Source organism: Stegodyphus dumicola, chromosome 10 (assembly GCF_044657685.1).
Source record: "Stegodyphus dumicola isolate Sdum_Otavi_A_Nest chromosome 10, ASM4465768v1".
Taxonomy (NCBI): Eukaryota; Metazoa; Arthropoda; class Arachnida; order Araneae; family Eresidae; genus Stegodyphus; species Stegodyphus dumicola.
In genome coordinates, this window is record NC_140777.1 from 149,458,343 (window position 1) to 149,474,691 (window position 16,349).

A 16,349-nucleotide genomic window follows, 5' to 3' on the forward strand; every position below is an offset into this window, starting at 1 on the left:
AAATTTCTTCAGAACTTCTATTACTGCAAGGGCTTCTAATTCGTAACTACAGAGTTTCTCTTGCTGCGGTGAAGTCTTCTTACTCATATACTGGATTGGGTGATAATTACCATCATCAGACAATTGGAGTAATACCGCACCAAAACCTTGACTACTAGCATCAGTATGAAGTTCTAATGGATATCCTTGCCTAAATATGCGTAGAACAGGTGCTTGAGAGAGAATTTCTTTTAATCTGCAAAAATCCTTCCTGTTGTTCGGAATCGAACTTAAAACCAATACCTTTTCTAAGCAAGTCACTAAGAGGTTTAGCTATTTTAGCATACTGAGGAATGAATTTACGAAAATATCCCGTTAGTCCTAAAAAGCTTTGTAGTTGTTTACAGTTACGTGGTTGTGGAAAGTTTCGAACAGCAACAGTTTTGGAAGGTGATTTGTCGAATAGTTCCGTTTTCGATTACATGTCCCAAAAATTCAATTTTACGTTTTAAGAATTGGCACTTTTTGAAATTTATTTGTAATCCATACTCCGAAGCAGTTTTGAATACTCTTTCTAATTTGTCTAAACATTCAACTTCATCATTAGCCGGTATGACTATATCATCCATATAAATAATTAGTACACCTTCATTTAACAAGTCACGGAATACAGAATAAATATACCTTTGAAAAACATTTGGACTAATACATAAACCAAAAGGAGCTTTAAGAAATTCATAGATACCATTATGTGTTACAAATGCAGTATATTTGGTGCAATTTTTGTCTATGTCTACATGGAAAAAGCCATTTTTCAAATCTAGTGTCATGAAGACTTTTGACTGTTCTAAACGATCAAGTACTTCCGGAATTAAAGGCAGTGGAAATTTGTCTTTAATAATCTTCTTATTTAATTTCCGATAATCAACGCATAAACGTTTCGAATTATCACGCTTATTACACAAAACAATAGGGGCCGCATAATTAGAATTGCTAGGCATTATTATGCCCTCTTTCAACCATTCCTTAATTTGATCGTCAACAATTTTTTGTTCCGCGATGTATCTTCTATTTTGACAGACCGGAATATCATTGCATAAATTTATTTGCATCTTGAAGTCAGATTGTCTATTTTTCCGAGGCTGGTACAAATTAATTAAATTACACAGTCTTTCTTTATGTTCTGCATTTGAAATATGCGATAAATCAATCTCGTTGACAGAAATAGCATTCACCAGATGTGAAAGGTAATTAAACGTCGAGCTACTTCCGCTTTTGGGACTTTTGTTTACATTAACAGAGACGCCAGACGATTGCGAAGGATCGTAAACATTCTTCAATGACATAGCAATATTCAAATTTCCCATAATGCAACGAACGTTAGAATTTCGATATGACTCAGCAGTTATCAGGTTTACATTACTTTTATTCCGATGAGAAATTATTTGAAGGCCATTCTCGGTAAAAGAGAAGTTAAACTGACTCAATACATCCAAACCTAATACAATTTGATTACATAATGACTTAACAACATAAATTTTCGTACAAAGTAAAAAACTATCAATTGAAATATCAGAAATGAAAAAGCCGATGGGGTATGTTTGCTTTGATTCAATTCCGTTTAATGTGATATCGCTACAATTTAAATTAGGAGAACCAATCTGCTTGTGTAACTCTATGCTGCATATCATTACATCTGAACCAGTGTCAACTAAACTAGCAACTAAATGATTATTTATTTCTACAGTCTTCATAATTCTATCCTTCTCAGAAATTTGTTGTAATAAAGCTGCTTGTTGTGTCTCGGGGTTCCGCTCTGGACAGTCCGTTGAATAATGCCCGAACTTCTTACATTTTATACATTTTACACCCTTCGATTTGTTTACACAATGCTTAGAATAATGCCCAAATTCCTGGCAATTAAAACATTTGACCTTATTAACGTTAGATTGATTTCGGTTTGATGACGAAAGCTTACTTCTATCTTTAACTTGAGTGTCTACTTTTAGTTTTGGATTTTTAAACTTATCATTATCCGATTTCATTTTATCATAAATTTTAAGCCTTTGTTTAAATTCAGATATTGTTCCGCAACCATATAGTATAGTTTTCCTAACCACAGAATCAGGAATACCATCAATAACATATTTAATTAATGAAGCATCTTCAATGTTACCTCGCAAACACATTTCTTTCATTCTCAAAAAATACTCATCTAAAGATTCATTAGGCATTAATTTACGTTTACATAACATTTCATGCAATTCAGCAGAATTAAAAGCTCTACCATATTCAGATTTCAAAAGTTTTTTTAACATACACCAGTCATTAACTTTAGGTTCACTCTGAATAAATAGTTTCGCTTTACCTTTCAATGATCTTTTAGCAAAAACTAATTTATGCAAATCACTCAATTTCAAAGAATTTATAACATCTTCAAATTCATCAATCCATTTATCAACATTTTCATATGCATTACCAGAAAAAGGATTAACAATACTTTCAATATCAGAAAAACTAAGATGAGGTTTAAAATGATCTTGAATTGGAAGCTGCATACTATTATTTACTTGAGACTCATTAAAACCAGGATTGTCTCTTTGATTATCATCAAGCATTACTTCAGAAATTTTATTAATAGTTTCATCTTCAATATCACTATTTTCTTCATGCAAAATATTTTCAAATAATACAGATAAATCACATAGGAAAGAGACAATTCGGGTTACTACTTCCGTTTTTGAACCTTCTGAATTTATGCACAATACATTACAAACTTTAATTAACTCATTCAAAGTAAAACTATTCTGTACTGTATCTATTTTCTTATTAAATTCTTCAGAATCTGGTTTAAGTGTAAAGCCAGAAAATTCACGTAATCTTTTCCGGTTATTTCGGTCTCCATCAGTATTAAAAATAAGCTTATGCAAACTTTTGATTTCAGAACTTTTACTGTTCTTTAAAGCTGCTTCCAATTCTGGAATTTCTACCAACTTCATATTGGAAAGAAAGTTTTGTACTCACCCGACAGATGATCGTCGTTAATTGGGTATTCCACACTTTATACGAGTAATCCAATAAATCGAATAACTTGTGAGAACAGTTCACTCAGTTCACAGTTCAAAGCACAGTTCTACTACTCGCACAATTTCAAGTTCTAGGCCGCACAATTGGTCGCCATATTTTTTGTAGAATTTGACTTAATTCACAGCATGAGAGCACGAAGTAATATTTAAATGGTTTATTTAATAGAAAGAAATAAAAGTAAATAAAAAGTAAATAAAGATGACATTAACGGTATGCAGGATTAAAATAATGATGTAGTCCTTTTACACAAACATTTAAATAGTATGATCGTCTAGAGTCATCACAGCTAAAGGCATAACATCAAAAGCACAATCTAAATTCATAAACTCTTGAAGACGTGTGAGCCGTCTGCTCACGTCTGCCCTCTGCTCTCGACCAGGTCTCAGCGCTGTCTGGGATGATTCTTACTGCGCTGGGCTGTACGGATGACGTCATCTGGTATTCTAATTTGGCATTGGATGTTATGATTTCCCACATGTATATATATATAAAACAATATTTGCTTGTATCAAATAGTGCTTATATAAAAAATTTAGATCCTAATTCACAATGAATTTCATTTCCTTCATGTCTTTGTGAAATAAGTTCTAAATTTCTTACTATTTTATCCATAATTAATTTTTCAGCAGCATATTGTGTGGAAATAATTTTTTAGTATTTTTGTTCAAAAGAATTTTGTGATACTGTAATATCAGCAGCTTTTAGCACTTTTTCTAATAAAATAGTTTAACAAAAACTTAGTGTTTAGAACTGACCAACACAAAGACAAAAGATTAAAGTTTTCCTCTGTAAACTTTATAAACTTTTATAAAGTTTCCCTTAACCCTGTAATTTAGGCTAGCTCCCTGATTGCTCACATTTTGCTTGTATAAAAGATAAAAAAAAAAAAAAAAAAAAAATTAAGGAATAGCAGAGTTCAAACTGATTAACCTGTAGTCATAATGACACTCCAGTCAACCATATTGCAACAAAACAACAATAACTTTAAAAAACATATAATTGTATGTACTCCATTATATGTAAAACTTGCAGTCTTGTGTATATTGCACAAACTAAAAATAATCTTAACGTCAGAATCAACCACTATATATCACACATTAAAAAGCTTGGAATTGATAACAACAATATTAATTCAACTACCAAGGAAATGGAACTTTTCAAATTTTACGATTTCAACAATATAGCTATTAAAATCTTAGATATTGTTCCTAATCTTAAAAGTAGACTTTTTAAGGAATCTCTTTATAGTTTGCAGTGCAAAATGATTTATTATCCATATGGATTAAACTCTTCACTCAATAATAAATCTGATTTTTGTGCTACAGTTCAGTGTTTTCAGAAGAAAAAAAAACACAAAGAGGAACCAGAGGAAAAAGTAAGAAAGTAAAAACTACTATAAATACTACTTTACCACAATCAGAATACCAGGATATGTTTGATGAGCCTAATTTTAAGAACATTCTTGACAACATTTATTCATTCCCTCACAAATATGTGCTTATCATTCAGAATGTCTTCAAAAATAAGTTAACAGGAAATAACATAATCAAAGATTTAGTACTTGATTTTATAAAATTTAAATTTAACTGTAATTTATATAAGTACAAAAAGTTTTTCTGTACTATCAAATTTCTTCATAAAATTTTTGATGAGCTCAACCTCCATTGAATCTTTAAACAAGTACAACAAAAATTTCCACCAAAAGAAGTTAAAAATAATTATCTGTTTTAAGTACAACATAAAGCTCAGTAGTTAATTACATTGCTAACTATGATGAAGAAGAATTTCTTCAACTTGATATTATAGTCAACAGAGATTTCTACCATATGTAGATGAACAACGTAAACATATAATTACAGGAAATCTAGACATTTTATGGAATCAAGAATTAATTCTGCAGATATTGATAATTTCATATTGAAAGAAAGTTCTCTACTAAGTGTACCAACTCACCTTTTTAAAGAATGGAAAAAGAAGTACTTGAGCAGAGCAAAAATAATACTAATAAAGTTAAAGGATTTAAAGGAATTAAAAATTGGAAAGATTTATATCAGAATTTTTTTGCAAATGAAAGAACTATTTGCTATTACTAAAATTGATGAAGCAAGTAACAAATTTAGTATTTTATGAAAAAACTCCGATAATTCTCTTATTGAAAAGGAGCTGCATAATTCAACAACCTATTGCATTTCCAAAAATAAAAAAAGGTCTATAATCATCAAAATTTATGCTTTTCTCAAAAATGCAAAATTTCTATTTATACTGCAAACAATAGATTTGCCAATTTATTCACAATTTCAAAATTTCATAGAAGTCCTCTCAAATTTAGATTTACAGCAAGAGGAGTACTAGAAACTGTAAGAAAAATTTTGGTAATATATTTACAAATCTCTTTAAATCAATATGTAATTTAATTTTTGATAAAGTTGATGCTGATAAGCACTTCTATTAACAAAACTTGCAAATAATTGAAAAAAAATTAAAAAAGATCTTAAGGTTTACAATATCAACTGCTATGAATTTAAAAATATCTACATCTCTCATCCACTTAAAAAAATCTATGAACATCTTCTTAAACTTCCAGATTTTTTCCCTGAAATACATACTATACTAGATTTATAAAAATTGAGAGATTATCTCTATTTCTCGCTTTTTAATAACATTACCAAGCATGCAAACATTCTTCACCTGCATATAAATGGTACAGTGGGAAGTTCTTATTTGACTCACTTATGTAACCTCTGTTTATTTTCTAAAGAGTATAAGTTTTTTAAAAACCTTTTAGAAAATGATTTCAGTAAATTTGCCCATACATTTAGATGTATTGATGATATTGCATTCAACAATAATAATCTTATTTAAATCAGCAACATCTGCCCCAGCTGTTTAAAACTTAACAAGTCGAATAAAAATTAATTAATTGTAGATTATCTAGATCTTAACATTTATAATCTTAAAGAAGTAAGACTTTTTAATAAAAGAAGAGAATTCAATTTTTCAAGATATGATTAAACTTATATGTTGTGTTGTGACTTATCTCACTTGTCTGACAGTAACATCAAAACAAGCCTACGAAATTCATTGTGGAAGGGTTTGCAAGAGTGCACCTCTTGTTGGCAAAAACCTTGAACACCATAAAGGTGACAGTACGACTTTGCTTAGTTCCATCCCCAATTGTGATGGAGAGCACCCTTGAAAGATGGGTCCAAGTGTCTTCCACCACTCTTCCTTTATCATCAACCTCTGAAGAGGAATTTTCAGCATGCCGCCTATTTAGAGTTCCCCAATGTCACATAGACACTATGCATTTACAAACAATCATACCTTCTCCGGGATTCTAAGCCAGCCCCTTTGGTATGGAGTCAGAGTCAGTAACCACTATCCCGGATGGGCGGCTTAAATTTATAAATTGAAATACCAACATCTCTAAAACATTTATTTCAAATACAATTTTTAATCAAATTACTAGAATAAAAAAAGTATGTATGGAAATTGAACAACAGCAGGAAAAAATTCTTCTGCCTAAAATTTTACAAGAAAATGAAATTCCAATTAATTCACTCATAAATCTGCTTAAAAAAGCTAGAGCGGTCTACATCCTGTACAAATTTTTTTTTAAATAATGAATTTTTATCTGAAAGCTTGAATAACAGAAGGATGAAGAAGGATGTCTTAGAGGGTTTTATAGTATAATTTGTATATATGTTTAAAAATTTTTTTTTTTTACTATACTTTTATTAACAGAAAACCTACTCTTCTAAATCATCATGATAAACCTATGGTATGAAAATTTTATTTTCTAACATTTGTTTCTTTTTTCCTTTTTCTTGCTTTACTGTAATGCTTTTGAAACCTAAAATTAGAAAATTACTTGGTATAACTTCACCTTTTGGGATATTTCCAACTTTCCATTGCCAGTTTGTATTGCCAATGGCGTCAAACAGGCAACCATTAACATCTACTTTTTCCTTTTGAATTATGGTCCTTTGATCTACTTGTGGTGAGTTCAAAAACTAATTTTCTCGGTTAATTGTTAATATATTTTATATATTATTATGTTTTTATCTGAAAGCTTGAATAACAGAAGGATGAAGAAGGATATCTTAAAGGGTTTTATAGTGTAATTTATATATACACTCAAGAGCCAAAACATTATGACCAGCCCTACATTTTGCGATGAACACGCCTGGATGACGTGGAAGGCACGTGATCAGGTGGAAGTGGTATTTAACTGCTGCTGGAGAGTCTGAAGAATCATTCTTTCACTTACTTCTGTGTGTGATGGGAAAGCTGCGGATCTAAGCGACTTTGATAGAGGGCAGATTGTAATGGCTCGAAGGCTCAGAACAAGTATTTCCGAAACTGCATGACTCGTGGGTTGTTTGTGATCTACAGTTGTTAGTACGTATGAAAAGTGGATGAATGACATTGAAACCAGCAGTAGACGACATGGTGTTGGACGTGCACACGCTATCAAAGAAAAAGATCGTCGGAGATTGTCTCGCATGGTGGAGCCAGACAGTGGTTCAGCTGACAGCCGAATACAATGCAGAGCCAAGTAGAAAAGTATTGGAGCACACTGTTCAGCAGACACTATTGCATATGGGGCTGCGCAGCAAACGTCCCACTTGTGTGCTTTTGCTGACCAAGCGTCATCGCCGCCTGCGCTGGGCCCGGGAACATTGCGACTGGTCCATGGATCAGTGGGTGAGAGTTGCCTGGTCAGATGAATCACGGTTTGTCATTCATCACATCGATGGCCGTGTCAAGATATGCCATCTTCCAGGCGAACAGTTGCTCCCTCAATGCACATTAGGTCATACACAGGCCGTTGGTGGGGGTATTATGCTCTGGGGGCATTCTTTTGGGCATCTCTGGGACCCGTGGTTGTGGTAGAGCAGACCATGAATGCTACAGGGTATCTGAACATCATTGCGGACCAGTTGCACCCTTACATAGCCTCTGTTTTTCCAGCTGGAAATGGAATGTTCCAACAGGACAACGCCCCGTGTCACAAGGCTACAATTGTGTTGGAGTGGTTCCAGGAACATAATGCTGTTTTCCAGTTAATGTCCTGGCTGCCTAACTCACCGGATCTCAATCCGATAGAACACCAATTCGCAGTATCTCGAATTTGTGTGACCGTTGCTACACCATCTGTTACAATCTGTCTCCGGCCATCTATCAAGGACTTGTGGCATCCATGCCAAGGCGTGTTGAAGCTGTGTTGCGTGCCAAAGGTGGCCCAACTCGTTATTGACAGGTGGTCATAATGTTTTGGCTCTTGAGTATATGTTTTAATTTTTTTTTTTTTTTTTTTTTTTTTTTGACTATACTTTTATTAACAGAAAGCCTACTCTATTCTAAATAATCATGATAAACCTATGGTATAAAAATTTTATTTTCTAACATTTGTTTCTTTTTTTTTTTCCTTTCCTTACTCTTTACTGTAATGCTTTTGAAATCTAAAATTAGAAAATTACTTGGTATAAATTCACCTTTTGGGATATTTCCAACTTTCCATTGCCAGTTTGTATTGTCAATGGCGTCAAACAGGCAACCATTAACATCTACTTTTTCCTTTTGAATTATGGTCCTTTGATCATTTGAACTACTTGTGGTGAGTTCAAAAACTAATTTTCTCGGTTAATTGTTAATATATTTTATATATTATTATGTTTTAATTTGAATTTTAATATTTGTAAATATTGTATATTTTACTTTTGCTTTTTTTGGATGTTGAATTAATTTCCTTTGGATTTTTTTTTCTATATTTTTATCTCACATGAAGGCAGGGCTGCTGCATAGGGGATGCAATCAGATGAACTTTTATAATTAAATAATTTAAAATGGTTCATCAACTAATTTTTGCTGAACACAAATGCAGTGATTTTCCTGGGAGGATGAATTCACTTGAATCTGATCTACCTTTTCTTGGTAGCATTGAATCAGATTTGAATTGTATTTTTTCTTCCTATTTTATTTTATGTAGTTCTCTTGTTTTTGAGAATTCTTCTGGCTTGAAAACACTTATGGTATTTTTTTTAACAGTTTTACTGTTAAAGTTTGGGATTTTACTGGTTTTGAATTTTATTTTTTATTTCTTGTCTTTGTGAATTAGGTTTTAAATTTCTTAATGTTTTGTCTATAATTAATTAATTTTCAGCAGCGTATTGCATGGAAATAATAGCAAGATATTTTTGTTGAAAAAAAATTAATCCTATTGATGAGTGTGGAAAATGTCGGATGATTGCTAAATATTTTAATATTAAATGTCAAATGTGCTGTTTAGTAACTGAGCTTTAATTGTATGTAAGCACTTTTAGTAACTTAGGCTAGTCATTTTTTTCCTGGTGTTGTGGTTTTATCCAGAGGTTTATCCATTGTCGTTTCCAGTATTCTGTGTGAATTCCAAACATGTAAGATGCTGAATACCGAGAGCAGTTTGCTAAAAGCCTGACATTGTTTCAGCATGACTATGCAGTTGCTTATAAAAACACAGGTTGTACAGTTACAGTTTTAACACATGTATAGTGTCAAGAAATGAACAGTAAATATAGTATTCTGACTTGCACTGTATCTTTGCATAGCATATTTCCAGCCTTCCACCCAAGCTTTATTAATTAATTTTTTTCAACCCTTTTTTTTTAAAGCAAATTTTGCTTCTTGATCTCTTCCCATTTGAAGTCCACATCTGAAACACTTAGTGTTCTATGGCTGGCATTGTTGACATGTGTTCTCTATAACTGCACATGTGGTATTTAATTTTAGAGTTTGTCTTTCTTTTTCATAAACAAGTCTATAAATAAAGTGATAAAACTTTTTCTGGGAGAACTTTTTTTTTTCCATTTAAATTACAAATCCATTTAATCCCTTCCAAAGAGAATGCCCTTGGGAAGCCATACGTTACTTAAAATGTTGCCACCCTAATAGTAGTGCTAGAAATTAAAAGAAGTATAATATCCTTTTAATGCTTTCTGCAGTTGCAAAATGATCAACTTAAGAAACAGGAAAATGTCACAGACTTTGAGAGCAGGTGAAAATAGGGGTGTATTTTTGAGTCAAAAACATTGTTGTGGAAAGCGACACATGACAGGACAGAAGTAGTATTTGTTAAAACTTGAGAAAGTGTGGTGTGATTTAAATTCAGATTTTCTGCTGTTATTCTCAGTTATTTGATATACTGAATGCACAACATGTCTAATTTTGACTACATTTGCATTTGTTTATTTTGTTAAAGGTTTTCTTTAACAAAAAAAAAAAAAATGTTAATTCTTGGCTTTCTGAAATGATTTTAAACACTTAAAAACGTGCTATCAACAAATCAGAGTTGCCATAGTAATATTGACAAAATTAACAGTTGCATTGCACCCAATTTTGAAAGAGAATTTCATACTACACCTTTGCTCAAAACACAGACTATTTATTGTGATGTGTGAACAATGTAATAACATATGTGAACTGCTTGAAGTCGTTTCTTGAACTGAAGCTATATGAGAAGTTCACCTTCATACCCTGTAAAGAACAACTGCTGTCACCCTCTGCAGGGTGCTGTCTGACCATTTTCATTATTTTGTGTACAGACCTCATAATCTGGTTCTTGAATTCATTTAAGGCTAAAAAATGTTTGGAATTATACTTTTGAAATTCATTACCATTTTATTCAAAAATAATTTAATAAAGTTTCTTAAGAGTTTTTTGTAACATCCAAACTTTGGGTAAAACCTATTTTATAATTGAATTTAAAATTTTTAATTTTAAACTAATATGGCAATAGCTGAAACTATCTGTTTTATATAATAATGGTAACATGTACAAGGGCTGTTCAGAAAGTATTGAGACGGAATTTATTCTATTTATTCCAGAAAACCCCTATCGGTGAGACTGTGTGCATCATGCACATGCATGTTTCACCTCGTTTTACAAAAACCGGCAGGTCTGTACAGCGCGTCGTTCAGTCACACTGACTTCTTTCATGTGGAGTATTTGCGTGCGTTCGTCGGAAACAGAAAATGTCTGAAAACACAGAGCAGCAAATCTGTATCAATTTCTGCTTTAAGCTCAGTAAAATTGGCACCGAAACCTACGATATGATGAAAATAGCATTTGGAGATGAGGTGATGAGTCGTGCTTGGGTTTTCAAGTGGTTCTGGCGATTCAAGGAGGGTCGGAAATCAGTGAACAGTGATCCCTGTTCTGGACGCCGTCCACCTCTCACAATGAGGACAAGATTGCATAAGTGCAGGCTGTGGTGAGCTCTGATCATCGTTTAACAGTCCGAGAAATTGCACAGGAGTGTACCATTTCCATAGGATCATGTGATGAAATTTTGAGAAAGGACTTGAACATGTGTTGAGTGTTTGCAAAGCTTGTGCCGCGCCTCCTCACTGAGGATCAGCAATTCCAACGGCTGGCAATCTCATCTGATTTGTTTCAAAGTGAAAACGATGATCCAGAATTCATGAAGCTCATCATCACTGGGGATGAGTCGTGGATTTACGGATGTTTCGAGGACTAGAAATATTGTTGGGCCAAGTGTGTTACTGCCAATGGAGCATATTTTGAAGGAGTTTGACTCAAAACCTGTTTTGCATAATAAATTCAGTCTCGATACGTTCTGAACAGCCCTCATACGTCCTGTTTTATTTTTTGATGTTTTACGTTGGAAGACAAGAGATAATATGTAATATGCTTAAAATGTTATTTTTAATCATAAGGAAAGAAACAACCTACTTTTTCAAAATTTTTGATGAGCATATCGAATTTTGAAGAATAGTCTAGAATTGTTTACGTGTGATTGATTTAAGATGACTTACTTGCTTAGTTGCAAAACATAAACTAATAGTTTTAGAATTGTACTTTATTTTTTAGTATAATATTTTTTATTGCTTATAGTGATGAAGAATTGGAACCATATGATATGTCTCACGATGTTCCACTAGAGGAAGTGAAGCGTCCTTTATACATACGGGATTGTATGATGGGTTTGCTTGAGCAAGAAAATTATGATTGGACAGAACAGTGTCTAAAACATGCTGAGCATCTCATTAAGATGAATTCTGACACTGTGCACGAAGTAATTCTGTTATATCTATTTTTAATTACCTTTATTTATCTAGGTAGAAGTTCATATGAATGATGTTAAATTAACCTGATTTTCAGTTTTATAGTACAGATCAAATTAAACAATTATTTTGGAAAATAAGATAGATATACTGCTATGATTTTGAGGAAATAACTTATTTCAGGTTATATATGAATGGGTACCATGTTAATTATAAGAGGGGGATGCATTAAGCCTATTAGTTAAATAGGTTACTGTAACGTTTTTATTCATTATCATTTTAGGAAGTCATCTTAATTTTTGAAATTTGTAATGCATGCTTGAATTCATATTTATCTGAAACTTCTGCAATTATAAAATGTATTTTTATTGCTTCTTTAAGAATCAATAAAACTTACTTTTGTATACATCTTGCAATCTTCACATAAGATATTAAGGATTAGAACATTGGGCTTGTTACCTAAATGGTACTGCAAATCTTATATCATATGGTTTTTCGTCTCTTTTCTCTAGAATCTTATCATCCTTTTAGCACTTGATATTAGGGATTAGAACATTGGGCTTGTTAAACCTAAATGGTACTGCAAATCTTATATCATATGGTTTTTTCTCCCTTTTCTCTAGAATCTTATCATCCTTTTAGCACATCTGTAATATTATAATGGTGAAACTCTATCAGTTCAGATAATGTCATGGTGATTTTTCTCCCACATCGTGGGAGAAAAGAAAGCAAAGAGAAAACACTGCAGTTCTAAAATGCTATAGTAAAAAATATCCTCTTCGAAAATAAAATGCTTAAAAAACTTTACAGTTTAAAAGCATTGTCGTGGACAATATCGTAGTAAAAAATAAAGCACCTACGAATCATTGCATGATGATAACATTGCAGACACACTTTTTTCAGACATTAATAAATGTAAATGCTTAATGTCACTTAATTATATATGAGTGCAACAAGAAAATAGGGACATTTTTATTTATATTTCATATTAACTGATAATTTTTTGCTGAAAAGTTAAGAAGGAAACTTAAGTGAAAATGAGTAAAAAATCAATGCAACTTACAGCACTTAATGGAACTTTAAACTTAACATACTTAACTAATGAGGTCATTAATAATTTTTTTTTATAAAGTTTTACTGGTAAATTTCATGAAAAACATAGTCTAAAACAATTAGGTAAAGGAAGATAAGTAACTACATGAAGTTACCTAAATTATTTTCTTTCACATTTCTTAATATGATAGTCTTTTAATGAAATTTACTTTTTCAGGAAAAATTTATTAGTTAATGTTAAAATATGAAATAAAAAAAGTAAAAATATCCCTCTTCCCTTCTTGCGCTCGCAAATCATTATGTGAACATGGATTACAAGCTTTAAGGTTCAAATTTAAGGTACTGCATTCAAATCGTAAATTGTGATGAAATTTTTCAAAAAATTTTATTACTTTGTTTTTAAGCTTATACATTAAGGTTCTCAAAACTATTTTTATTTTGTCTCTCTAGTTGTGAGAAGTAGAATTATGGTTATTCTTGTTCTGCACTCTGAATGGGAAGTTCTGTTTAAGAACCAGAAATCTGATGTCTAAAGGTACACAGACTACTCGAAATAACTTTAAAATGAGAATTTTTCATTTGACTAATTTTGGTGATGTTCAGAAGATGATTTTAAAACTTTCTATTTGTTATTAAGTGTTCAGGAACAATCAGTTTTGCAATTTAATTTTCACACTTGGAATATTTTCTTTTCCTTCTGTTTGGACTTGCATTACTTTAAACCTCAATGAAATATTGTGAATTTAATGGACTAAAACTTTACTTTTATGTACATGTCTAAAATATTTTCAGGTAATTGTGTATAGGAAAAGAGAAACATTTCTAAAAAAATAGCTAGTGCATGTACTCAAACAGGTTTATTTAATAATCGTTTTACTTTATCACTTAGATTTTAGTCCATTTAATTCCCTAATAAATATAAATGACAAATATAAAATTAAAAGTTGATCAATATTTTTGTGGGAACATGTCTACTAATCCTAAAATGTAACACATTTTAAACCAAAATGTAAGACATAATCAAAAATTATACTTTGATAATATGTTTAGCATTTGTTTCTATCACTTTAAGTAGTGTTCTGCTAAATAACACCAGTAATAGATTTATTTGTACTATTTTCCAAATTTGGGTGTCGAAACATGTTTGGCTACCTTAAAAGCCTGAAAAATGTGGGTCTATGATGTTATCATCATGCAATGATTTGTAGGTGCTGTATTTTTTAACAGGATATTTTGGACAACGATGTTTTTAAACTGTGAAGTTTTTGAACTGCTTTATTTTCGATGATGATATTTTGCACGTCCATATTTTAGAACTGTGATGTTTTCTCTTTGCTTTCTTTTCTCTCATGATGTTTTGTAGTTCAATATTTTTTCCTAGTGTTGTTTTCTCCTGTAACCATTTTAGTGACAGTGTAATTTAGGTATTTATTGCTATTTCACTGTATATCAGCTAATTGTTTTCTGTTCTGAAATTTAGAAATCATATACGTTTTTACTCTTTTTACTTCCTTGTACGAAGTAAAAAAGAAGTATTGTAATCGCGAAAAGTTTCAGGCAGCATATTTCAACGAATTTTATTCAATAGCGGTCACTTTTTATTTTGACTGCTATTGAATGCAATTTAACAATGTTTTTGCGTGATATCTGTACGTAAGGACAGAGTAAAAGACTCGTTTCCTCCAAAAAAATTATAAAGCTGCCTTAAAATCAATTCTGAAGAGAATTTTTGGTGGCGTCTGTACAAACGTATGTACGTACGTATCTCGCATAACTCAAAAACGAGTAGCCTCAGAATGTTGAAATTTTGTATATAGGACTGCTATAACATGTATATGTGCACCTCATATTTTGGTTGCAATTGGCCGCACCAAACGTATATAAATATATTTATATATATATCTACTCTGTTAACTGGCTCAGTGATCTCAGTTTCTTTACTCTTATATGTTTGTAAATTATACATTGTTTGCTTTAAAAATGATTGAATTATGTTGTTTTTATCTTCTGGTTAAGGTTTTTATACCTTTAGTAAATCTGTATGCAATATTTTTAGAATTATCAACAATTTTAAAGTTGTTTAAGTGCTTCTAAGCCTTTTTTTTTATGGTGGCCATTGATTGTTTACATTTGAAACAGCAGACTAGTGGATTTGTTGCCAATCTAGAGAAACTTAACTTCGCAACAACAAAGATAACGCCTTCATTTATTATTGCCAATTAAATCATGCTTAATCCTTTCTGGAATTTTTTCGAGGAAATAAGTGTTTAAGATTTACTTCGCAATTTTTAATATAGATATTTTGAGTTTTTATGTATTTTTGGCTTCTTGCAAAGTGAGAACTGAATTAATTGAATGAGAAATACTCAATGGTCTGTGAAAAACTGTTTCTTTTTTGTTTTGTTTGCTTAATTTCTTTTATACATCATTCTAGCTTTATTATAGTATTTGAATAGAACATGTGGCAACAATTAGATAATTCTATTCTTTAAATGATATAAATTTTGTGCATTATGAGTTATAATATGAACGAAATATAATACTGTTAAGTGAATGTAACGCCAGAGTGTCGCTATGGTAAACAAATACTAGAGTGAATTTTAAAGAACGCATTTATTCTATTGTGGTTTATGCGCTGTCGGCGAAGTAAATTTAATTCAATTCAATAAGTTTAAATGAAATGCAAGAAAAATGCGTATAATTTAATATTCTGTACAAGGAAGTCGTGGTGTACACATCAAATTTTTTATTTAAAGCATTCTCAAATTTTATGTAATTTAAAATCATCTTTTGTATCAGTGAATATTGACTTTTAAATTCCTTTTTGTCAAGCATGTACATGAAATGCTTTTTCATAGATTGCTGTAGAGATGACAAAAATTGTGCTTCATATGGAAGACAAATATTCCATTCCAGACTTTATCAGCTTGCGACACAGAATTCTTTGTGCATTAAATGTTGAATGCCCTATTCTGGTAAGTTATATTTTTTTAATAGCAGAAATGTTATGTCATTTATCTTGAAATGTTCATTATTTTGAGCTTGCCAGTTTTCTTCCAACTCTACATAATTGTTATGGACTTTAAAAATGAGTATTTTTGGAAACACCTAGCTTGTATCTCTTTGAAATAAGCCTGAAAATTAAGGTTAAAACTCTAAATGACA

The 16,349-nt window shown here is 31.4% G+C and overlaps 1 protein-coding gene across 1 annotated transcript in view; it reads left to right on the plus strand.

Annotated features, from left to right (window-relative positions):
- The window catches only part of LOC118182761 (telomere length regulation protein TEL2 homolog), an 85,119-nt gene that overhangs the window by 36,474 nt on the left and 32,296 nt on the right, over window positions 1–16,349 (plus strand). The window contains exons 11-12 of the mRNA XM_085825693.1: window positions 11,962–12,142; window positions 16,043–16,159. Coding sequence (XP_085681819.1) covers window positions 11,962–12,142; window positions 16,043–16,159 — 298 coding nt within the window. The remainder of the gene's footprint in view (window positions 1–11,961; window positions 12,143–16,042; window positions 16,160–16,349) is intronic.